The sequence below is a fragment of the Elgaria multicarinata genome, chromosome 6 (assembly GCF_023053635.1).
Source record: "Elgaria multicarinata webbii isolate HBS135686 ecotype San Diego chromosome 6, rElgMul1.1.pri, whole genome shotgun sequence".
NCBI lineage: Eukaryota > Metazoa > Chordata > Lepidosauria > Squamata > Anguidae > Elgaria > Elgaria multicarinata.
The window spans coordinates 35,465,205-35,490,278 of NC_086176.1; the positions used below are offsets into that span (position 1 = coordinate 35,465,205).

Consider the following 25,074-nt stretch of genomic DNA (forward strand, 5'->3'; position numbering starts at 1 on the left):
TCATGCATTAACCTATAGCCAGTATTTTTTATTTTACATATTTTCTACAACAAAATTTGCGGATTACACTGAAAAAGCTGGGCAGGGTGGGTGGGGAGGGTTAATCCCCCTTCTCCAGAGGATGAAGTTTATTAAAGATTTGTGATTGGGCCTCCCTGTTAAAGAGAGACAGGAGGCCCAATCACAAATCTCCAAAGTTTTGGCTAGTTTGGCCTTCTGGGTGGATGGAGCTGGCAGTGTCCTCTGTGCTTTTGTGACAGAACCCGAAGTTCAGAAAGTAGGATAAAGAGGAGACTTGAAAAAGCAGGTACCTGCCTTGCAGGCTGCCCTAAGCGTGTTTGGGATTCTAGCCTTCAAAAGACAAAGGGAAGCTTTCGCGAATAACATGACAGGGCCGTCTGCCTTGAGAAATGTAATGATCTCATTGTGGACCCTTTGCTGACCTTGTGAATTGACAGTAAAGAAGCTGACCTTGTTATGACTTCGTTTCACTACAGCTTATAAAGAGGAGACATTCACAAGGGTCTTTAACAACGAGCGCCAATGTCTGTCCTCTTTTCAGACTATTGACCTCACTCAGAATGAATAAAATGCTCCCTATGGCTGATAAATCACAACGGACTCTTATCACAGCATTCAGAGTCAATTCAGAGTGAAGCTTTCTATGCTATAGCATTTCTTTTAACCCATAATATATATTTAAAAGCACACACCAAAGCTTTATTTTGCAAAAGTGTGTGTGTGTTTGTGTGTGAGTATGAGTGTGAGTGAGTGAGTGAGAGAGAGAGAGAGAGAGAGAGAGAGAGAGATATTCCAACTATTCCTGTTTTAGCAGGAACTGTCCCTATTTTCTGTTCTTATTTTGCCTTTAGGGAAGACAAGTGGGACCTGCAACAAAATGTTGCAGTGAGAAGTGCTAGCCAGCTTTGCCCTTTCCTATATTCCATTCCTTTCCCCCTCCTTTTGTCTCCCCCCTAATTCTGTGGCCACTAAGTATGCACATTGAGCTGGTTTTGGGGTGGGGTGGGGAGAAGGGGTTGCCCCTTTTGTGATTTTCCCTTAATTTCATTTTTCTACTTCTGCTAATCTTGGGGTTCCTCGGAACATGCTGATATCTCTCCCTTGCTTCTCAGTAGCCCCATTTTGGCCCCATAATCATCATAGCACCTGAATTTACTATTAGTTTTACAATGTTGTTACTGAGGATGCTTTAAAAAGATGTTCATGCACAGACATCCACCCTAGAACCTCTGCCCACCCCACGCATCTCTAAAAGTTACATCTGAGTCGTATATCCGGCTATTGGGCGGTATAGAAATGTAATAAATAAATAAATAAATAAAATAAATAAGTGTGGATGCGGGTGGGTACTTTTTGACTCTATTGCACATGCATGCAAGATGTAAATACAGGCATATGGACTCAAAACATGAGAGCACTGTTTCCCATTCATTCCCCTTATACCTAGCTGCCCAAATAGTAGATGATGATGATAGTAATAATTCACAATACTGTTGCTGTTGATGATGAATATATTTGAGTTGTAGATATTCTGTCGACATACAAGCCGTTGAGAGCAGTGGAGGCTGATGGCTCCAGTTTCAGGTTCAATGCCTTGGATTGCTCCTTTAGAGTTCTGGCTGGTTCTGACTGAAACCCAGAGCAGATTCACAGCCCCAATGAAATCAGAGCCACCAGCCTCCACTGGTTGACAGGAATAGTGTTGTTGTATTCACAGGCAGCTGGTTGGACACAGTATGGACAGAATGCTGGACTAGATGGACCAACCTACCCCAACCTGGATGTGTTGGACTACAACTCCCATCATTCCTAGCCAGCACCCCACCAGGTTGAGGAAGGCTGACATAGACCTTTGGTCTGTTCTTAGTTCTATCGTGTGATTAAACAGTCCATTAAACCTTAATGTTTTTTTTAAAAAGGGAACTATTCTACTCAGTCAATTTACTTATTAAACATAGCCTGAAAAAATGAAAGAAATCAGTCAAGCATAATCCAATACAGTTTGGATGCATGGAATATAGAATTGCAATACCTTCAAGCAGAAGTTGTTTTCTCTTAGTAGGTTAGCAAAGACTTAAAATTATCTGTATCTAGGTGTATGATCAACATACCCTCCCCCCATCCCCAATGGGCACCACACTGCATAAAATATTTCAGGTTTTGCCAACTTTCATATGGTAGGTAAACTTGTCCATTAACAAGTGATCCCAAAGCCTCCAAAATGAAGCCTTGATAGAAAAGTCCACTGAACTTATCCACTGGCTTGCAATTGTTGCTTTTGCTACTGCTAAAGAGTGTAAAATAAAGTCTTCATGCAGGGTAGACAGTAAATCTTTTGGAAGCATACCCAGATTGCGAGTACTGGAGTCATGGTGATATTTTGTTTGTCATATTGTTAATTTCTTTGAAGACTTTCCCCCCAAATGCCTCTACTAGAGGACATGACCACCACATGGCCCTATCACCCATTAAATGTCTAAGGATATATGTGTGCGAGTATTGTATCAGTTGCAAGTGAAAGAATACCACCATTCATGGTCTTCTATTCATCTTGCGTGTAACTGCTGTCCAATGTTTTAGCATTTGACAGTGTTCAGTTCAATCGAAAGAAAGAAAGAAAAAGGAAAAGCTTATCATCCAGAGTGCAGTGTAACATCCATGATATTTAAAAATGGTTTCTAAGCTTTTCAGGAATTATAGCGAACCCTATAAAGGTTGCAGATTAAAATCTCTTATATGGTCATAAGTGTAGAAACTTCAAACTTCCGCTTTCCCAAAGGAGCAGTTGCTTTTTACTGTACTTTTAAGTTTTACTTCAAAACTATTCACTGTCTTAAAGAAATGTGCTGTCATTTCCATACACTTTTATCTGCAATGTGTTTTCATTTTCTTAATATCATTACCACATCTAATATCCTTATATGCTACATCTTGATGCGTTGCACATGTATTCTTTTTCCTCCTAAACTATCCTCTCTCTCTCATATAATGTGTGTGTGCTTTTGTGTGTGTATATCTGCACACACGAGAGCAGGAGGGAGAGAGAGAGTCCTTTCTATATAATCATTTAATGTATTTCATGGGTGCCGAACACTAGTCAGGCCTCTCCCTAAACCCCACCCACTCTCCTTGGCACCACCTCCTCCACAGCCGTTTTTGTCATTTCTCAGTTGCTTCCTGTAGATAAGCTGAGCAGCGAGGAGGGGAGATCATGGAGAAGGAGAGGTGCGTCAAAATGGGCAAACTTGAAAGTGCTTTCAGTTTGTGAGTGGTTTAACCTCGGCTGAAATTAAGTTAAACATTTTCAGGAGTGCAGCCTAGTTTTTCACAAAGGTAGCAGACCTCACATGGACTACAGTTATGCACATTAATCCCTCCCTGCACCCTGGAGGTTTCTACATACACTCAAAGGGGGGTGGAGAGAGAAAGAGAGGTCAGTTTTGGGTAGGAAACTGTGAAAGGCACTTGTTTGTACAACTGTGTGAACATGTCTGGAAACAAAGCCCTATGAAGAGAGACTGAAAGAACTGGGCATGTTTAGCTTGGAGAAGAGAAGATTGAGGGGAGACATGATAGCACTCTTCAAATACTTGAAAGGTTGTCACACAGAGGAGGGCCAGGATCTCCTCTCAAGCATCTCAGAGTACAGGACACGGAATAACGGTCTCAAGTTACAGGAAGCCAGATTCCGGCTGGACACCAGGAAAAACTTCCTGACTGTTAGAGCAGTATGACAATGGAACCAGTTACCTAGGGAGGTTGTTGGCCCTACCACACTAGAGGCCTTCAAGAGGCAGCTGGACAACCATCTGTCAGGTATGCTTTAAGGTGGATTCCTGCATTGAGCAGAAGGTTGGACTCGATGGCCTTATAGGCCCCTTCCAACTCTACTATTCTATGATTCAATGTGTTGGATAGCTGTGAGCCAGTCACCCCTCTCCAAGGGGGTATGCACAAGTAGTCATTTAGTGATAATAACATATCTAAATCTTTACATGACTTTCATGGCATGAGAAAACGAAGAAAGCAAACTTAAAATACATAGTCATATTCCATGCTAGTACAATCGAAGCTAGTGGTGTTTCATCTAGTCACACTAGCTGATAACTTTGGCAAAGAATATAGAAATCCATCCAGTTTACTTTTAATTGCTGAGGGATGATTTCAACAAAGTCAAGTTGAGCTTTATAAAGTAAGCGCAACAGCACTCATCACTGTCAGTTCTTTAAATTAAAGATCTTTCATCCACACCATCCATGCATAGGTCATAAAGAACCTTCTGTAGCTCTAGGTGTTACTGAAAAGCTTATTTGGCGGGATGTCTGTTTTCAGCTTGCAAATCATCCAGTGGATGAGTTAATATTGCATAGTAATATCGCTTTGAGAAAGACAACACAACACAATGTCACCTTTAACACCAGCAGGTCCTTTATGATCCTGAAAAAAAGTTATGGGTTAAAGATTCTCCATAGTGTGGGGTTGATAGCAGTGACATCCTCTTTGGGCCATGAGTGTTCGTAGAAATACATCTTTTACCACAGAGTGCAAAGACTACTCCTCAATTAACAAGTTACATGTGAATAAATGCAACAGGGAACCAGTGCTTAAAAAACAAACATTAAACCGCAAGCCATAATGGGATGTGGGAATTCAGTTTCCCTGGTCCATATTACATTTCCGTAAAGTGGCTTCTTGTCCATTCATGGGGTTAAAAATGAATGATTGCCCAAGGTGGGGTAAGGCATCCCCATGAGTCTATGTGGCATTGTAGAGCCGGAGTGTTGAATCTCAGGCCTGCCTGAGGTTCCCATCTGGCCTTCTGGGAGATGTTGAATCTCAGGCCTGCCTGAGGTCCCCATCTGGCCTTCTGGGAGATGTTGAATCTCAGGCCTGCCTGAGGTCCCCATCTGGCCTTCTGGGAGATGCTTTATTGGCTTTTCGGCATTTTTGCTCCATTCTAAAATGTTGGGATGCCTCTCTGAAGGCTTAGTTACAAGCAGTAAAGGCTTTAAGCAAAAATGTGCTGGTACTTCTTGTGTTTTGTCACCTCTTCTTTTCCTTTTGCCCTCCCCCACCATCTTCTCCAAAATTCAGTCCTCAGGTTGAAAATGGGTTCAAGCTCCCCTGTTGTAGATTTATCATCAAGCCCATATGAACAGAGAACACACCCTGAAATCTCCTGTGATGAAGTGGGTGGGTGTAGCTACGAGGCATCTCATTCAGTTTTAATGGAGAGATGGTCAGACCAGAAGCAATATGGGGGTCTGGACAGGTGTGTTGCTCCCAGCTCTATGTGGCTGTCTAACTTCTCTGGCCTGGATGTAAAAAGGGTTTCATTGACATGGGGAACCTCTCCATGGAACACACATAGAATCTGGAGAAGCGAGATTGTGTGTTGGCTATTGTGCATGGAGATGGTGTTCCTACCATATTGGCAAAAGTGGTATGCAACATTATGAAAGCCAGAGTGATGCAGCATACAGAGTGCTTGATTTGGGTTGCCCTGCCAGGAAGTTCTCTGGATTGGCCTTGTGTCTGTTGCTCAATCTCAGCAACCACGAGATTGCTATGACATTAAAGTAGGGAAGGTGAATGTACAGTAAGGCCAGGATACCAATGTAATAAAGAATGGGCTGCTCTTACCCTTGTATCAAACAGATGACAAAACTCATCATGTTTATGCGATGTAAAAGGGGAAGCGATTGCATGAAATGAACCACAACAATGATGCTGTCAAATGTATACAAACCAGTAGAAAGTTAATTGGAAAATATATGTTTGATCCAGACTTAGTCATGCGTGGAGAAGACTAATTGAAATCAATGGGACAAGTAAGTCATGACTAACTTAAGTCTCAATGATTTCATGACTATATTTAAATCCAGCCCAAACACACACACACTGTTGTGAGTCTATCTTCCTTTCTTATATATTTCAAGACTAGCTGTATCCATAGTAGATCCAGAGTCTCCTTGTTGCTTTGCAATTGTGTCACTTTACACCTCCCTCCCCCCATCCTCTCGCTATACAACTCAATTCCATTATGCCTTTTCTCCAACTCCAGCCTTGTGCTGACACTGTGTTAAGTACATTGCAATGCACCCCGTTCCCTTTACCGCACCACACAGAAAGATCTCATGGCTTCCTCCTGTCTAGGCCCCTGGGGTTCAAGCTCCTTCCATAAAGCACATGAGTCCTTCATTGGAAGGGACTGAATTCAACTGTATTTCCTTCTCAGTAATTTATTGTCAAAGTTGTCGGTGTGTGTGTGAAACAGGGGTTCAGATGGTTGAAATCTACACTATGATTTTCTTTTCAAATGACAAACAGATCATGCCAGTTCAAACAAAGTATTCAGTTATTGATAAATTTCAGTATCATTCAAAATGCAATGCCAATAAATTACTGAACTTGAAAAACAAATTCATTTGGCTTCAATGTTTCTGTTTGCCAAATTCAGGAGAGGAAGTTTGTTTAGGTCAATAAGAGGAATTTTTAAGCTGGTTCAGAGCCGAGCCCCGGGATTCACGGCGAGCGCTTTATGATTTGCACTGCTATTTAACAGCCTTTTAATGATCTGCATGAACTTGGAAGTGCACTTGCATGCAGATGATGTCATGCATTAGGCTGCTTCGGCAAAGGAAGCCAGAACAAGTACAAAATGTGTGCCTCCTTGATCTATCAGATGCTAGATCTCTATGCAGTTGGTAAAAAAAGAAGCCCCAACTATAAACGGAATCGATTTCCCAATATTAAATTGCAATTGTAGAGTGCCTTTACATTGCGTTGATTTATGGTTGGTCTAATAAAAGTAGTGACTTCATGTCTTTGCTCCTCCAACCATGTTGGACTCAGGTTTGCCACCTTTTCTACTGGCCCGGCTCCTGCGTCCTGTGACTTTAAAATCAGCCCTGTATCTAGATAGTCTGTTGGTGAACATTTCTTTCCACTTACTTCCATGCCAGCTTGATACTAAAAACATCTTAACATCAAGCTGATGTTGAAACATTGGAGCAGGACCATAAAAACAACAACATGACAATACTAGTGGAAATCCCCAAAGTCTGTCTGACTAAAAAGCTAAAACTTGCAAGGACATAATCCAGCCAAAGTTGAGTATTTTTTAAAACCCTCTGATTTCTGTGCTCTTCAAACCCATGTCGTCAGGGCTGACGCCAAATACTAGTGGATCCTTAGCAGATTGCTGCCAATAAGACCTCTGTTGCCACATTGCCCACTGTCAAAGCCCACCTGCTGGCTGTACAAACCTCCATCTGCTGCCACCACTGCTGCTGTCTCTGCCACAGATGCCATAGCCACCACAGCCCACCCTCCTGTGCACTGGCTGCCGAAATCTCCCCATCCCTAGGCAGCCAGCTAACGTTCTTTTCTTTCTTGTTTTTTTTACCTGGCCAGAGGTGTTTTGGTGGTGCTGGTGGCGGTGGCGGCAACAGCAATTCATCTTCCTTCTCTGAACCAATCAGATGCTATCTTGTGGGGGGACATGGCCAATGAGAGCACAGTTGTGACATTAAGACAGCTCTGTACCCTTATTGGCTGTGTCCCTCTAAAGGCAGTGTCTGATTGGTTCAGGTTGCTGCTACTCAAAATGTAATTTTAAAAAAAGTTAAAATGGTGTGATGCAGGGTCTGCGGGCTCAGCCTCGGTTCTTCCTTTTGCTGGATGGGTGGGCCACTGAGGAAGAGGAGGATGGCAGTGGCAGCTGCTGAGGGAGGCTCAGGGGCAGGAATGGGCTCTTCTGAGCATCTGGGCCCTCAGCTTCTGCTCATCTATGCCAGCCCCTGACGCTGGGCCTGCATGTGGTTACAAAGAAAAGTTTGAACATTTGATAGACTGGGTTTATTCAGTTTTTCCTAACATGGTGGTTTAAGAACTACCTCTGAATCATGGATTCTGTTTGTGAAACAGCAGGCTGTTTCAAAAGGGAGTTTCTACAATATCATTTGGAATATTGTGGGTGGTTCTGCTATTGGTTCATGTCATATACCCCTTCTCATGAGCTCCTCTTCTATGTTACCATTTTTTGGAGCAAAATGTGGGTTTGCCATTACAGTACAGCACCTGCCCAACACTTCGTAGATTGACTCAACCTTCCATATGTAACAAGCCAATTTGACTGGGTGCATCGGCTCTAAGCGAATTTCACTTCAAGCTCAGGAGCAGAAGGTTGATTTGAAATACAGTTTTCCACTGGCCGCTCCCCTTATGAAAGAGTTTGAACCTATTGCCCTAAAAGCGGGGCAGGGAACCTCTAGCCTTCCAGATGTTTCTGGACTCTACCTCTCCTCAGCCTCAGTCAACATTGCCAATTACAGGGAAGGTGGTAATTGTAGTCCAACAACGTCTGTAGGGTCATAGGTTCCTTGCCCTTGCCCTAAAGATTCAGGGTTGCATCCCGTGTTAGAGCAAGCAGGCCCACTAAGGTGAATGACACTGAAATTAATCATGACTGACACATGGTATAATGTTCAGAATTCAACGCCTGTCAGGATGGAACTGCCAGTGATCAGGATGTAGGACTTGGTGTGTGTGTGTGTGTGTATGTATGTATGTATGTGTGTTATTGTGAATCAAGATGAACCCAGGAGGACTGAACCAAATTCTTCTCTCATCCAAGAATGTTCCGGATTATTTCCATTGATGTCATCTGGAGACATTCCAGAATTATAAAATGAAAGAGGACTTGAACGTCTGCAGAGGGAGGAAGGTCAACAGCATGGGCCACTGAATTTTAATACAGGAAAGCCAGATTTATTCCTGGACTCAACTGTCGATATTCCCTGAGATTTGAAGGAATTTATTTCATTTGCGGTTTTGCCTAAGGCTCTCACGTTTAAACAGCAATGTATTCTTACTTCACAGTTAGCTATAAATTCATTTCAAATCTCTCCAGAATGCTTGGGGTTATTCAAAACCATAATAATAGAAGTTCAGCTAGAATGTCTGTTGTAGTTCCGGAAAGGTGCTTGCAAGTCCAAGGAGGTGCCAGCATGGGTGACAAGCAGAGCCAAGGAGTTGATTAGAGCAGCCCTCTCCAACCTGGTGCCATCCAGATGTTTTGAACTATAACTCTCAGCATTCCTGACCATTGGCCACACTGACAAGCTGATGGGAGTTGTAGTTCAAAACATCTGGAGGGCACCAAGTTGGGGGCAGGGTATATTACAGGCAAGGCAGCTTCCTTCAGAAAATGGAAGTCTTGCTGAAATGAGAAGAACAAAAAGGAACACAAATGAAATTCAAGCAGGGAAAAAAAATGGAAAAATAGATTTTTGAGAAGCATATGGCCAAAAGCCTGAAAACCAGCAATACAATGTCTGGTGGGAAATTGGTGAGAAGTATAATTCAAGATAAAATTATCAAGCATATAGAACAGGGGTGGACAACTTGTATCTCTCTAATGTTGTTGGACTGAAACTCCTAACAGCTCTAGCCTGCGTAGCCAAAGATTAAGGAGATTGGAGTTGCAGTCCAACAACATTTGGAGGGCTGCACATTCCCTATCCCTTTAGAAGGACAGCTCTTGCTGAAGAAAAATCATCATGGCTTCAGCAAAGGTAATTCCTCTTTCTCTAAGTTCTTAAGAGTTCTTTGAGAGTGTCAACAAGTATGTGGATAGGAGTGATCCAGGCTGTAGGTATTGCATAGTTGGCCTTTCAAAACGTATTCGACGAAGTCCTTCACCAAATGCTCCTGAACATACTTTGCAGTCATGGGGTAAGAGGATTGGTCCTCTCTTGGATTGGTAACTTGTTTTGTGTTGTGTTTTAGATTGTAAGCCTGAGGGCAGGGATGGACTTGGTTTTATTGATCTGGATACTACTTTGGCTAATGACAAACCAATCAACAAACCAATAAAAGAAGTGGGATCCCCCAAAGATCTGTATTGTGCTTTTTAATTTGTTCATACATTATCTGGAGTTAATGGTAAGTAGTAAGGTAGCCATATTTTTGGATGACACCAAATTATTCTGAGTGTTCAAAACAAGAATGGATTGTGAGGAGCTACAAGAGGATCTCTCCAAACTCCGGGAATGGACATTAAAATGTGAAATGTGTAAAGTGTAAAGTTATGCATATTGGGGCAAAAATCCCAACCTCACTGATGGGGTCTGAGCTGGCACTGACTGACAAGGCAAGGAATCTTGGGGTAATGGTGGATGGCTCAATGAAAACACTGACCCAGTGTCTGGCAGCTGTGAAGAAGGTGAATTCCATGTAGGGATCATTGGGAAAGAATTCCCTAAATCGTAACACCTTTATACAAATCCATGGTGTGTCTTCACTTGGAATAGCATTATAGTTCTGGTCACAGCATCTCAAAAAGAATATTGCAGAGCTGGAAATAATGCAGAAAAGGGCAACCAAAATGATCAAGGGGTAGGAGCAACTCACCCGGGGGAAAGGATACCATGTTTGGAGCTTTTTTGGATTAGAAAAATATAGGTAATGGAGGAGACAGATGATGTGAAGAAAGTGGGTAGAAATAATTTTTTCTCCCTCTCTCATAATAGTAGAAGCTGGGGTCATCCAATGAAGCTGAATGGTGGGAGATTCAGAACAGACAAAATCACGCAGTGCATAGTTCAAACTGTGGAATTCACTACCACAAGATGGCCACCAACTAGAATAGGAGATTAGACAAATTCATAGAGGATAAGGCTATGCCTACAATATCAGAGGCAGGTACCTCCAATCACTTAGGGTGACCATATTGGGGGAACCAAAAAAGAGGACACCTAGTGTTTATGTGTGGAAGCAGCTTTCTGAGTCCTGCAGAAAGTACGTTATTCCCCTGCCTCCTTAAAGAACCCGATTGGAGTGGAGGAGGGGAAAGGATTTCATTCTGCACCACCACCATCCACTCCAATTGGGGCCTTTTCTATAATGTCCACGAATGACCCACTTTCCCCTTTAAGACCTCAATTGGAGCTCGGGGTGGGGGAATGATGTGCCTCAAGAATGCATGTCATTCCCTCCTGCCATACTAATGGCAGCCTTAAAGGGGAAGGTGTGTCATTCCAGGACATTATTGAAAATTATAGAAAATCCCCCCTGACACTATGGAAAGAACAAAAACCAGGACAAATCCGGGGAAATCCTGACAGTTGGTCACCCTACAATCACTACTTCCTGGGGAACACAAAAGGGAGGATGCTGCCGGCCTCATTTCATTGGATCATCTGGTTGGCTACAGCGGGAACAGAATGCTGGACTAGATAGGCCTTTGGTCTGATGCAGCAGAGTTGTGTTTTGAGAGGTGCTATAATTTAAACTCGACAGCAAATGCCACTGTGTGACTTGGAAGCCTGGCTGTCCCTGCTTCCCCATTCAAAGTGTTTAGGGCTGTTTGTGGTCAATGGGAAAGGCTTTCTGTGCATTCTCTAAGACATATTTTCTTCATTATTATGTCACATATCTTAAGATGGAGCCCCCTAGTATTGGAAGCAGTCTGAGCTGAGGCAATCCTGGTGTCATTTTGTATGTCACCTAATTCCCACCCTCTCTTACTCCTACAGACGCCACCGTTGCCCTCATCTGATCAGCAGGCCTTATGAAATGAACGAGAAGCCATGCCTCCTTTCCGAGTATACAGAAAAATACCCCCTTTATCCCAATGCTCAACCCAGAGAATCCTGCAAACCCAAAATAGAGTACCACAAGCAGCCAGTGCCCATGGAAGGCATTTCAACTGCCAGGTAAGAAAATTGAAATGTAAGAGAGCAATATCTGTGGGACAAGAAAGTCACACATGAATGCATGGAGCTGGGAAAAGATGTGTATTGCGGCATGAAAGATGAACCGGGGGTGACAGTGGCTCAGAACAGAAGGGAGAATGGAGAACGTCCGTCTCCACCCCCTTCCCATGGTTTTTAGAAATGTTGCTATTTCCTCTTGCATCTGTACCTCTGGCCGGCTCACAGGTTCTGCACACTGAGGAAGTGTCACTATATCTGCCTATGTGTTAGCTACAGATGCCAAATGCACCAATACCTTTCCTATTTTTTTAAAACAACAACAACAACGGCTGTGGGAGTTTCACCTGAGCCAGATATACACCTTGTGTCAAATCATTATGATCCCATCATGCCAACGCATAATCCTATGCTTCTTTTGCAAGTCAGTGCCAACACAGCAGGTTTTTAAACTGGCCTTGGCTATGAGATCAGCTGTGGCAACTGATGACTCCAATTTCCTTGGGACTGTGAATCCATTCCAGCCAGAACTCTAAAGAAGCTAGAGAACATAAGGGTGCAGTTCCATTCCCTGGGCTTCACTAGACTAAGGAGAAGGAGATTGAAGAAACTCACACAAAGGTGTGAACAGTTCACCCACCAAGAACCAGCGCAATTTACTATTTCTGATTAAAATTTCTGTTTAAAAATCACCTAATGCTATGATGCCATTTGCTGAATGGCAGTGGGACAACGAGGCTTGTGCCACTGCAGCTGAAGCATTATTCCAGGGTATGCCCCGCCCCCCCCAGATCTTTTGGCCTACAACTCCCATCAGTCTGAGCCTGCATAGCCAATGGAGAAGGATGATGGACGTTGGAAGCTCAAACATCAGCAGTGCCGCAAATTGCCCACCCCTGCTCCAACTCTGCCCCATGAAACATTTTTTTTTAAAAAAAAACTTACTGAAGTGACAATTCTCACTTAGAGCAAGTCCCTTATGAGGAAATGCTGTGCTTCTCTATGTTGTACAGCAGCCTTCCCCAGCAGCCAGTCCCAACTACAACTTCCATAAACCCTGAACGGCTGGCTGGGGCTGATGGTAGCTGAAGTCCAAAACACCTGGGAGGGCACCAGGCTGAAGAAAGTTGAGGTCCAAAGAACCATAAAGCAAGGCGGGATGTTGTTGTTGTTTAAAAGCAGCAGCAGAATGGCTAAGTATCTAGTCTTTGTGGCAATTAGTAAATAAATAACTATTCTGAAGGGGGAGGAACAAGAGCCATTTCTAGATGTGATTCAGGGGTAGTCCATGGGACCAGCTTCACAGTGGCAGGCCCTGCTCCTGACCTGTGTGTGGCTGCTGCAGCCATGGAAATGAATCAGTGTAGATTGGAAGAGGAGCGTTGATGTCTGGATGCTGCCTGCCTTTGTATGTTTTGTTCAATGCATGTATAACATCTCTGAGGAGCTCCGCAAAGGAAAACTAAGCTATTACGAACATAGGCTGCTGCCTTGGAGTCAGACCTTTGGTCCATCTAGCCCAGGATTGTCAACACTGACTGGCAGTGGCTCTCCGGGGTTTCAGGCAGGAGTTTTCCTACCATACCTGGAGCTGCTTGGGACCTACTGTGCACCAAGCAGAATTTTTTCGCATTTCGTATTAGCATTTCCAATGGTGGCTTGGGCATCCTCCATACTCATAAAAAGAATAGACAAACGCTATGATTTACAAAGGTGTCAGGAAGGTGTGGTCTTCCAGCCGTTGCTGAACTTCAACTCCCATCAGCCACAGCCAGGATGGTCAACAGTCAGGGATGATGGGAGTTGTAGTCCAACAAAATCTGAACGGCCGCCAGTTTTCTGATCCTGATTTACAGGTAATCAGAGCATGTAAAATGGTGACATCCTTATTATATATTTCAGTTCTTAAGAAATCGTTGGGCAGTAACAGTAACTAGCATATTTTTACAGGAAATCTATGATTTGGAGCCAACAAAGCAAAGCCTAAGTAATATAATTACACATATTTGTTCCCCTTGATTCCCTTCCCTGCTCTCTCATTGTTTCTCTCATCGTCAAAGTTTAGATTGTAAGTTCTTTGGGGCATGGCATGACTGTTGACATCACTCTGTAAAGATCCATGAACTCTGCTGGCACTATATAAGGAACAGCAACAATAAGGTGATTCTAAGCATAAACATTCTGAATTTCATTTGACCATTTATTTATTTATTTATTACATATTTATACTGCCCAACAGCCTAAGCTCTCTGGGCAGTTTACAGCTAAAACCATAAAATCCAGATTAAAACTTTAAATTTAGAGAACTGTTCTTCAGCTGGTGGATTGGGACCCACTGCTGGAGCACTGCCTGAGCTAAGGTGGTTTGGAGCAGCAGCAGCAGCAGTGGTATTACTACCTTTATACAAGGATGTGGCAAAAAATTGAGAAATGGGTCTACAAATGCATGTCCGGTCTAATAGTGGGTCCCAGGTATGAAAAGGTTGGATACTACTAATCTACCTTGCCCAATCCCTTGCAAACTTTCTGGAACCTGAAGTGTGTGCCTTACACTATCTACCAGAAGATATGTCAGGGTTCATCCAGACTTAATCACGCTTAGAGTAAGCTCTTTGAAATCACTGGGACAAGTTAGTAACTTGTCCCATTGATTTCAGTGGGTCTTCTCTAACCATGACTAAATATGGATCAAACCCATTATAAACACTACCGTCACTCAGTAGTAGATATTAACACTAATGAGACATATTGGCATTCTTTTTCGCAGAAGAGATTATGTCCCTCATCAAGTGTTCCCTATAAAACAGAAACCTCATGATAAGTATGTCAGGAAAGATGAAAATATGGACCTGTTGTCCACATATAAACAAGACTACAACCCTTACCCTATTTCTCGAGTGGCTCCTTGCCGGCCCCAGGAACAAAACTATTCCTCCGATGAGAAGATGACCACAATACCGACATACAAAAGTAAGTATCAGACAAAAGAACTATTTTATAAGATGACCTGTTTCTTTATTACATCTTTCTTACAACAAGGGAGAGGGCCTTTTCGGTGATGGCCCCCTGACTGTGGAATGATCTCCCTGATGAGACTTGCCTGGAGCCAACACTGTTATCTTTCAGGCGCCAGGGTTAGACTTTTCTCTTCTCCTAGGCATTTAACAGCATTTAACAACGCTAAGTTTGTTTTCTTACGGACCCCAGAACTGTTGTTTTTAAATGGATACTGTTTTTTTTTATAATGTTCTTTTTATGTTCCTGATGGTTTTTAAATTTTGTATACTTTTAAAATGGTTACTGTTTTAACTTTTGTGAATCATCCAGAGTGCTTTGGCTGTGGGGCGGTATATAAATGTAACAAATAAATAAATAAATAAATAAATTTCTATAAGAATAAAGAACTCTTTTTATGTGGGCCATTTTTTAAGCCAGCCACAGTTTGGTTCCCTTAGGTATGTCTGGATTTGTATGTCTAGTGAGTGCAGAATGTAGACTGAGTGGGTGTGGCTGAAGATGCTGTGAAAGGGAGGGAGGAGTATAAATTGACCAGATACAAAAGAGGGCAGGGTTCCTGCAGCTTTAACTGTTGTGATGAAGAGGGAATTTCACCAGGTGCTGCATACATACAAATGACACTTGCTGAAACTCCTTTGTCTATTGAACTATTAAAGATACAGGAGCCCTGTCCTCCTTTCCATATGGTCACCCTAGCCCTCTGGGCAGTATCCAGTGCTGTTGCAATAGCTCTGCTCGTTCTGTTGCACCAGCATACTCACTGCCAGCGCATCAGGAAACTAGCACTCCCGAAAAAGAGTTTTCCAGAACGGGACAGATCAGTGGATCTCGTTTTGGAAAGGAGTGTTTCGGCTCGCTTCCCATTGCACTGGTGATGAGTCTTGCTGGTGTGCAGGCAGCATTGGATACTGCCCTTAACTAGGGATCTTGGAGAAATCTGCAACAAAATCAATTGAATTTCTATAAATCCAACTCATGGATTCTGCAGTGGACTGTCCAGGACTGTCGCCAAAGTGTAGCGGTTTCTGGAGAATCCAGGTAGTGAGTCCCACATGGCGCATGGATCAGATACACCATGAAAATCCATGTTTGCTGGCAATGTCAGGTGTTGGCTAGCCCTTTTTATTGTTTATACAATGACAGAGTAACATACTGGTGGATGTGAATCAGGGCTAGAATCATTGCAATACTAAGAAAATGGGTTTTTATAATACACCAGTGTGGTGTAGTGGCTAAAGTGTTGGACTGGGAGTCAGGAGATCCTGGGTTCTAGTCCCCACTCGGCCATGGAAACCCACTGGGTGACTTTGAGACAGTCCCAGACTCTCAGCTCAACCTACCTCACAGGGTTGTTGTGAGGATAAAATGAGAGGAGGATTATGTATGCTGCCTTGGGTTCCTTAGAGGAAAAAAGGCGGGATATAAATGCAAAAACGAATGAATGAATGAGTTGCGTTTGTCCGCCAACAGAATAGCATCCATCAACAGAGTGGATTCCACCTTCCCCTGCATCTCTCCCCACGTGCCCCCCAAACTCTTAATCGCTGGAGCAGGTTTTGGGGGCACGTGGGGGGCTGCAGAGGGGAAGAGAGGTTAGGAAGGTCCCAGCACATGAGTGGAAGTCAGTTCTCACAATGTTGGATGTCTCCTTTAACTGGGAAAGGACCCCGAGAGCCTTAAAACCCAGCAGGGTAGCATAGCTATCAGATATCACAACGAATGTCTGACGGTTTTGCAGCGTTATTCAATGTATTGTTTCAATCTTCTCGTTATCTCCCAGATACAGTCTTATCTCTCGATAGGTAGATAATCTAATTTTAGAGTCATTTTATTTGGCTATGCTGAGGTCTGTCTGAGCTGTTTAACATGTGGTTTGTATCCTCGATTCCCTCCCATATTCCCTAATTTTTTCAAGATGGTGATACATGGGAAACCATTAATATCTACTAGAGTAGAATGAGCATTTCAATAAAATTGTAACATATTTCGATGGGGGATAGTAGCACTGTTGGCTCCAACAAAGTAAAATATATTCATAATACCTAGGAGAGCACCAAATGTGTGGAGTTTTATAAAAAAAACCAAAACAACCCACTCTTGAAATGGAAGACATGTGGAAACGTTTGTCATCTTCTAATATTGTACAGAACTGCCATATCACTGAACTCCCTGGGCTAGATTATCACAAGTAATGGCAAACTCTGAAAGAGGTTCAGTATGGTTTTGATAGTCTACTAAAGCACATCTGAAAGGTAAGGCCTTGTGAACCTGCTCCATGCTTGCACACAGGCTGTGTAAGAAGCAACCATAAATAATGAAGTACGTTGTCACTTATTCATAGTTCCGTTTCCCCATGATTCCTTTCAATACATGTCCCTGGTTTCCACCCAAAGTAACCCTAATCCTTTATTATGGGCAGTAGCTGTAAAACTTTGCTTTTCAGCTGTCCCCTTACAAGCAAGTAGGATAAAAATATTACGAGGAAGCAGTCTTAAATCCCAGTACTGATACAGATGCTGAATCTGGATGGCAGCTTCTCACCTTGACATTCGAGCAATTTAGCATAACATTGGATGTATGTGTGAGACTCAGTCCTGCAGGATGCAGGATGTGTGTGTGAAAGAGTGCGTGGGATTTTGCGCCAGAATCTCAGCAAGATCCGTCATTTGGTCTGTGCTAGGATGGCTGTGTTTACACATAACACAAGGCCGGGATTTAGAATTACCTGCACAAGCAGAAAGAATGACGTGCAAACCACGAGGCTTCAATACTCCTCGTGTCTCCTGCTCCTACGTGGCATGGAGGAAGAATAAAACAGGATTCAGTTTTGCTGAGGGTGACCATATGGAAAGGAGGACAGGGTTCCTGTATCTTTAACAGTTGAATAGAAAAGGGAATTTCAGCAGGTGTCATTTGTAGCAGCTGGTCAAATCCCCTCTTCATCACAACAGTTAAAGCTGCAGGAGCCCTGTGCTCTTGACCAGATACAAAAGAGGGCAGGCCTCCTGCAGCTGTAACTGTTGTGATGAAAAGGGAATTTCACCAGGTGCTGCATGCATACAAATGACACCAGGGGGGCTTCCACACACAGTCTTCGGGGCGCCCCGAAACTCCTAGTGTAGCTACCTGGTCAGAAGAGACAGAGGAAGAGGCGGCGGCGGCGGCGGCGAAAAGTTCCCAGGGCTCGGCGGCTTCTCTGGTGAGTCCTTGCCACCGAGCCCAACTCCCCGCCGGCCTCCTGCTGCCAGCGAAAGAGCCACCCGGGTTGGAGAGCTCCTTTCCATATGGTCATCCTAGTTTTGCTTTAGCAGAGTTCTGATTTGCAGTGATATGAGAACCCAAATTTGTTAAACAAGCTGGCTAAACAATCCAGGGTTTGTTACTGGCTTGTTTAGAATTGATTGGAGTTTCTTTTAAACTGTGATTCCTGGATCACACTTAACGACAAGTGAAACGATATCCAGCTGTGTAGGAGGATGAGAAAGGAGAAGGATACTTTGCTCACGTACTGCTAAATCATGGTTAGGGTTACATGTGAACCCTCCCAGTAAGAAAAACTATTTCACACAACAGAAAATTAGCTTATGGAATTCAGTACTGCAATATGTGGTGATGGTCACTAGCTTAGGTACTCAGGGGCTAGGATTTCCAATGTGGTGCCTGTGGATACCTCTCCTTGTGCCCACCTATTTTTTTATTTTGTTTTTAAATGCTTTTTCTTAATAAAACAATAACTGGGAGGTTGGCATTCTGCAAAGCAAAGTGTCAACCTCTTGTGCCATCTCCCCCCACCCCACGCAAGCATACCTCTGGACCCACACGTATGAGCCTTAATAGTTTGGCTTCTGTAAAATGATTTGTTGGAGCAGAACACAGTGTTTTCTTGATTTAGAGCTCAGACTCCACCTCTACCTTGTACTGTACAAAGGTTTTGGGACAAGTTACCATTCTTCTAGTCTCACCCATTTATCTTTTGGGAAATGGGTGTTTTTGCAGGAAACTCAGTGCTGCCACCAAAAGTAGTATCCCTGCATTCTCCTTGGTAATATGTAATACTGAGTGAGAGGGTTGATGCTGTAACGATAGCATTTTGCCAGTCCCACTTCACATCTTTGGCTTTCCCCCCCTTTTTTTTCTTTTTGTCTGCTGCTCGTGGCAGTTAGGAAGCACTCGTCAGAATTGTGGGACAATTTGTTGTTTTCTGTGGCAGCCCTGTGTTTCTTATAATAGGCCTGTTCAGACAACACACTAGGCCATGGTTAGGCAGCTAACCCTTTTGTAGCAAATAGTGAGTGTGTTTAAACTGTGATTACATAGCCACCGAGATTAGGAATGGTTCATGACACGCCAAGCCATAACGTTTATCTCGAAATGGTGAACCACCATGGCTTAGCGTGTCGTCTGAACAGGGTCATTGTGTAGTTCCTCATAGATGATCCATCTTTCACTAAATTGGGAGGAACAGACTTCTTCCTTATACCTTCCTTCTTTCTGTCCAACCTAGGAATTGTACATTAAAATATATTTAATTTAAGTTTTTAATAGTCTTAAAATAATACATAATGTTGCCTATCTAAAAATAATACCCAAAGAGAAAATGCTCCATAGAAGTCTTAATCCAACATTCATTCCAATATATGAGTTATTGTATAGCATCAAATTGAAAATGCTTGGTGGCACCTTTCTTTCCTTTGGTTCAGTTCTCTTCATTCATGCAATTAACATTTGCCATCTTTCCAGTAACAAAGGCATTGTATTTGTTCTTCCTGATTGGCTTAAATCCCATAATTTTATTCATTAACAAGTTATGTCAGAAATGAGGAAGAAATGTAAGTATGGGTATAAACGGCCTCTTACCAGTTATCAAATTTTAGCATCTGATTCAGCTTTTAAATCATACTCTCCTTCTATTTCAGATGATTATTTGGCATGGAATCAGCCCAAAAGGGATATGATTAAGCCAGAAAATGCTTACCATCCATCAGATCAAAAATTTGACCACAGGACCACTAACCAGGATGATTATCTTTACAAGGGGCCAGTTATTACCAAAAGCTGCAAGCCTTATAAGGCACCTCACCTCACAAACATACCCTTGGAAGGCATGACCAATTACAAGTTGAATTATGTGGCCCATCCCATGCCAAATCGCCATGTCAACAAACCTGAGCCGTTCAAGCCTAGCGATGTCCCATTTGAAGGTCTCACCACCCACAAGCTGTCTTACAAAGGATTGGCAGGGCAGCCGGCAAAGTCAGTCAAACCACCCTATCATAGGCCAGATCTGGACAACTTTACTGGGACGACTGAAGTTCGGGAGAAGTACCTAGCTTGGCCAATGCCTGCTCCCTTCATCAGAAAACGGGAGGTGTACACACCACCTAAGGAGAAGATGGACCTTCAGACATGTGCACAAATTCATTATGGAGACCCTCATGGGCACCCAGCCACATCATGTAAACCATTGGTTCGTGTCCCAGAGAACACAGGGCCTTTGGACTACCGCACCACTATGAGGGATGATTACAAGCCTTGGAAATGCACGAGACCCAATGCCGTTTGTCCTCGACAAGAGCTCACTTTGCCGGCTGTGCCCATGGACACTTTGACTACTTTTCAGAGCCATTATGTGCCCCATCCACTTCCTCTCACTAAGAGCTTTAAGCCCCGTTGGCCAGCAGCTAGACCTCGTGTACCATTTGCCGAGGAAACCACCTATGCCACAAGCTACACGCCAAAGGAAATTCACATATGTCCTGCCTCTTTCAAAGATCCACCTGGCTACGTATTTGACAAAATTGATGAAGGCGGGCACAAGAGGTTCCGACCTGCTACCGTGGCCCAGTCCCGACGCACATCAAGTTCAAAGATTGCAGATCGGAGAGGCAGTCCTTCTGGTGGCAGCTTGAGCCAAGCAGGCTTCAAAGGGATAGCATTAAAAGCCTGATGTTTATCAACCTGCTTTCAAAGAGATTGCTGATTTTATTCCATAATGAAGGCTATCAATGTAATGCCTGCTTCTCTGGGACTGAGAACTTCTGGTAGAGTTGAATAAATAACACTTATAGGAGAGTCAAATGAAGCTCTCCTCCCTTGGCAGCATTATGAAGTATTATTGCTAGGCCTGGTACCTGATTAAAACGGGTATGTTTTGTTATTATCTATTTTCATTAGCTATCAGTCTTGATGGGTTTTACTGAAACAGGTTTTTATGGGGTTTTTTTTAAAACCCCCCCCCCCACTGTAGCCACATTGGGCAGAATCCATTAGGGTGCTTATGGCCCCACTGCTTCTTTTCTGCCCTGCCAATCCATTTTGCAAGTGGGACCTACTGCTTATGCAAAGGAAGACGTAGCACTTTCTAAAGGGAGCCCCGAAACAAGCAGAAACACTCATTTCTGGAAGGAGGCAGGTTGGTGGGTCAACCCACTTCCTTCCAGAAATGAGCATTTCCACTCATTTCGGGTTGCCCCAGAGTCTCTAAATTGCTGCTGTGCAAGCAGCGTGGGGCCACTTGCACAATGCAATTGGTGGAGCATGAGAGAATTCGCATAGGCATAAGGATTCGCATAGGATTCTGCCCGTTGTGTGATTTTGATCTTGATAGGGTTCCATTCTTTGTATGTCTCCTTTGCCTCCCCATTATTATAACAACAATTATTTATTTCACTTGTATACCGCCCCATAGCCGAAGCTCTCTGGGCAGTTCACATTATCTGCTACTGTCTCCTCTGGTAGTCATTTGGGGCCCCACTGGGTTTCAGGGGACTGGGCTTAGGCCCCAGAATTAATTTCTAATAAAGCCACTGAGTTGGCCAGTAGTACATTAGGCTCTTTTGGAAGGTTCCCTCTTTAAAGGGTGCAACCCAAGGCATGTTTAGACAAACAAAGTCATACAACTCCCAGCATTCCCCAGTCAGCATAGACTTTGTCTACCTAAACATGCATAGGACACCCTAAGCTCCCCCCTCCCACCGCCCCGGCCAATATTTTTTTCTACTTCTGCGACCTTGGGATTCCACTGTGTCTGCTGATGCCTCATATGAGGGTGATGCCATTTGGGAACATGAGTCAAAGTATATGGAGAACTGACAAATGTATTTATTTGTTTATTTGTGACATTATATGCAGCTGAATGTAACAGAACCTCTCAGTGTTCATAGATAATGACGACGGTGATGGTGATTTTATCATTGTTATTTATAGCAGAGCTATAATAAAGTAGGATACATGGTGAGTGAACTGCTGGAATATAGTTGTATTTAGTCTGCAATGGTTTGTCCTTACCAATCGGAAAATAAGTTCTCCCTCCCCTCTCTCTCAGTAATAAAAATCACTAGGTTGAATGTTGTTAGCAGAAAACCGACCCCATAAATGTTTCACAAAGCAAAGTGTTTTTAATAAGTATCTGCCAACCTCACAGGATATTTACTTAAACCAATAACTTAGGCTTAACAAATAGTTTGCAGAAAAGGGTGGAAAAATAACAACCCTTTTGTGCAGCCCAAACCAAATTACGCCTCTCAAGCCAACCATTCAAACATTTCCTTAAATAACACGAAGAAAGCCTGGTTTCCTTCATTAGCAATTAAATGTATTCACAGTTTCTCTGGTCTCTTCGGTTCACATGGCATTCCTTTGTCTCTGGGCTGACTTTGGGGACTGGAGAATGAGGTCACCCCAACACTCTGGAGGGGCCCAGAGGCAGCAGACTGTTTTATAGGATCGGAAGAGTGCCTGCATGTGCAGGAGAAATGAGTTTCGCAATTCCCACGTGATTTTATTGCAAGCATAACTGCAATGCAGATTGTGCAGCTGTTCCCATCCGAATACGTGCCCTTTCAAAGCGACTGTTATGCACATCAAGTCACAGCCCACCGACACCTAATTCCTTCTCAGCCGGATGGCATTATTGCACCGCTATTGTGTGTGTTGATCAGCTATTTTACCCTCTGTGGGTAGTGTTTAGTCCTTTGGATGAAGACATCTGTACACCATGATAAGCTGATATACTAACCTAAAGCCACGATCTTATGTACCCTTAGTTGAGTGCAAGCCCCATAAAACGCAGTGGGCAGCATCCAATTCCGCCTCTGCACTTCCGCTCATTCCTTAACGTTGCACCAGCAGGACCTACTGCTTGCACAACAGGGAGTTAGTGCTGTGTAAAGCAACCCCGGAAATCAGCAGAAATACTCCACTGACCTCTCCCAATTCAAAAAGAAGCGTTTCCACTCATTTTTGGTTAAAGAACCACTAACTTCCTCTTATGCTAGTGGTGGGTCCTGCTCATGCATGGACAACGTTGGATATGGCCCCGTATGATTTATGTCTAGTCAAAATTGCATAGGATCTAGCCACATGTCTTAAAAGCTGGGTCTTTGGACCTCTGCATGTCAAGGCCTCCTCGGTGCAGACGTCTGCAGGGTCAGCTTTAGGGAGAGATGAGGCGGGCGCTCACCCTGGGCACTGAGCTGAAGGGGGCACCAAGCTGAGTTTTCCCTCCCAAGCCTCCTCCCCTCCCCAGGTGTCCTCTCCACTGCTTTCTCTGTGCACTGATGATAACAAGAGAGATTCCCCTTCATGTGGTGTGCAGTGCTCCAATCAGGAGAGTGTGCATGAAGGCCACTATCTAGGGGAGTTGCTCTGTCAGGCGATAGCTGAGTCCCGTTCTCTGAGCAGAAGCAGGCACAGAGCTCGGTGCCTCTCTCTACCTGGCGAAAGGCAAGATGGATGGTGGTGGATGATGTCAGGGGAGGGGGAGGAGATTTGGGGTGGGGCATCTGTGAGATCATCCTACACACCTGATTGGTACCGGGTCCAGGGGTAAGTCAGCGCTGGATCAAGAACGGTTCTCCACCCTTGCTTTAAAGTGTGCTTCTTTTTCAATTTCCAGTTTGATGGCTCTTCTTTTAAGACCCATCAGCTTTACGAAAGATCTGCTCCTGGTGGAGATAAAACTGCTAGAACTGGTTTGTTGATAGGGTTGAAGACCGCTACCTAATTTTTGGACTCTCCTTGGGAGCATGACTATGAAGATCCATACCCGTGACCCCAGGGAGCGTCCCAAAATTCAGGCAGCTGCGTTGATCCAAAATAAGTACATGCACTTCAGAATTTATCAGTACACCACTGAGTCTTAACACTGTCACACATAGAGCATCATCAGGTGGGTGGATCTTTGCATTTCCCTACTGTCACTACGGCTGCTGTTATCCCACAATGGTGATGGTCTCTTTACACGGGGAAAGAAAAAGGAAGCAGCAATGACCACGTGGCCCATTCAGAGGCCATTTATATTGCGCCGCTTTTCCTACACACAGCAGGAATTGGTGGCACATTCTGTTTTTTTTTTTTTTTTAAAAAAAAGACGGATTAAAAGGGGTCTATTCTGTGACAGAAAAACAAGCAGAAGGAGTGGGAGGTGTGTGGGAGGTGGATGACAACATCTGAAGGATGCACAAACATCCATAAGTGGGCAGTAGTGAGCATGTGATAATACACTCATCTGATGACACTCATAGACCTGTTCCTTGAAGGAGTCGCCACCTCCAGCAATCCTGTTACTCAGTCACAGGGGCAATCCATAAGCCACCATGGACTGGGAGGCAGGCGGGCTGCTGATGGCCAACACTGGTCTAGGTGGGAGAGAGCTAAAAATAGAAATCTTTGTCATCTGAATGGGTCCCCACCACACCTGTTTGAGAAAATCACTGGGTGATTCCAGCCTTGTCTGGAAGCACCCCAAGGAATCTGGTTTAACTAGGGGGTTCCTTGTCCTTGCGTTACAACACAACGTTGCTGCCCAAGCAGTACACAAGAAAAGCTGTTCTCAGAGAATGACATTTGCCTCTCTGTATGAATGAGGTTGGATTCCAATTTAGTCATACTGAGGGTAGACCCACTGAAAGTGATGGTAGAAGTGAGTTATGACTAATGTAATTCCCACTATTTTCAGTGAGTCTGCAATGAACCTCACCTGTGAGCTCTTGCGAATACCCAAGAGTACACTTCCCCAACCTGATGCCCTCTAGATGTGTTGGCCAACTCCCAATGGCCGTGCTGGCTGGGAGTGATGGGAGTTGCAGGCCAACACATCTGGGGTGGGGGTGGGGAACCAGTTTGAGGAAGACTGCTCGGGTGTGTGTGTATCTGCCTTGAAACTTTGAAGTTGAGGAGCCCAATGATAACTTGTCTTGAACGCTACATTTATAGTTAGGAATTGACATCGCCACCATTGTTTATTTAACTTGATTTGCAGCCTGACTTTACTAAAGAGTGACACTCCAGGCGATGCTCACCATTTAAAGCATGATTT

General features: G+C 43.8%; 1 protein-coding gene across 1 annotated transcript; it reads left to right on the forward strand.

Annotated features, from left to right (window-relative positions):
* The first annotated feature begins 11,650 nt into the window (after positions 1-11,650).
* SAXO1 (stabilizer of axonemal microtubules 1) lies at positions 11,651-20,873 on the forward strand. Its single transcript, XM_063128546.1, has 3 exons — positions 11,651-11,741; positions 14,506-14,708; positions 19,673-20,873. The coding sequence occupies exons 1-3, from the start codon at positions 11,719-11,721 to the stop codon at positions 20,701-20,703; spliced, it is 1,257 nt and encodes a 418-aa protein (XP_062984616.1). The 5' UTR covers positions 11,651-11,718; the 3' UTR covers positions 20,704-20,873.
* The last annotated feature ends 4,201 nt before the right edge of the window (positions 20,874-25,074 follow it).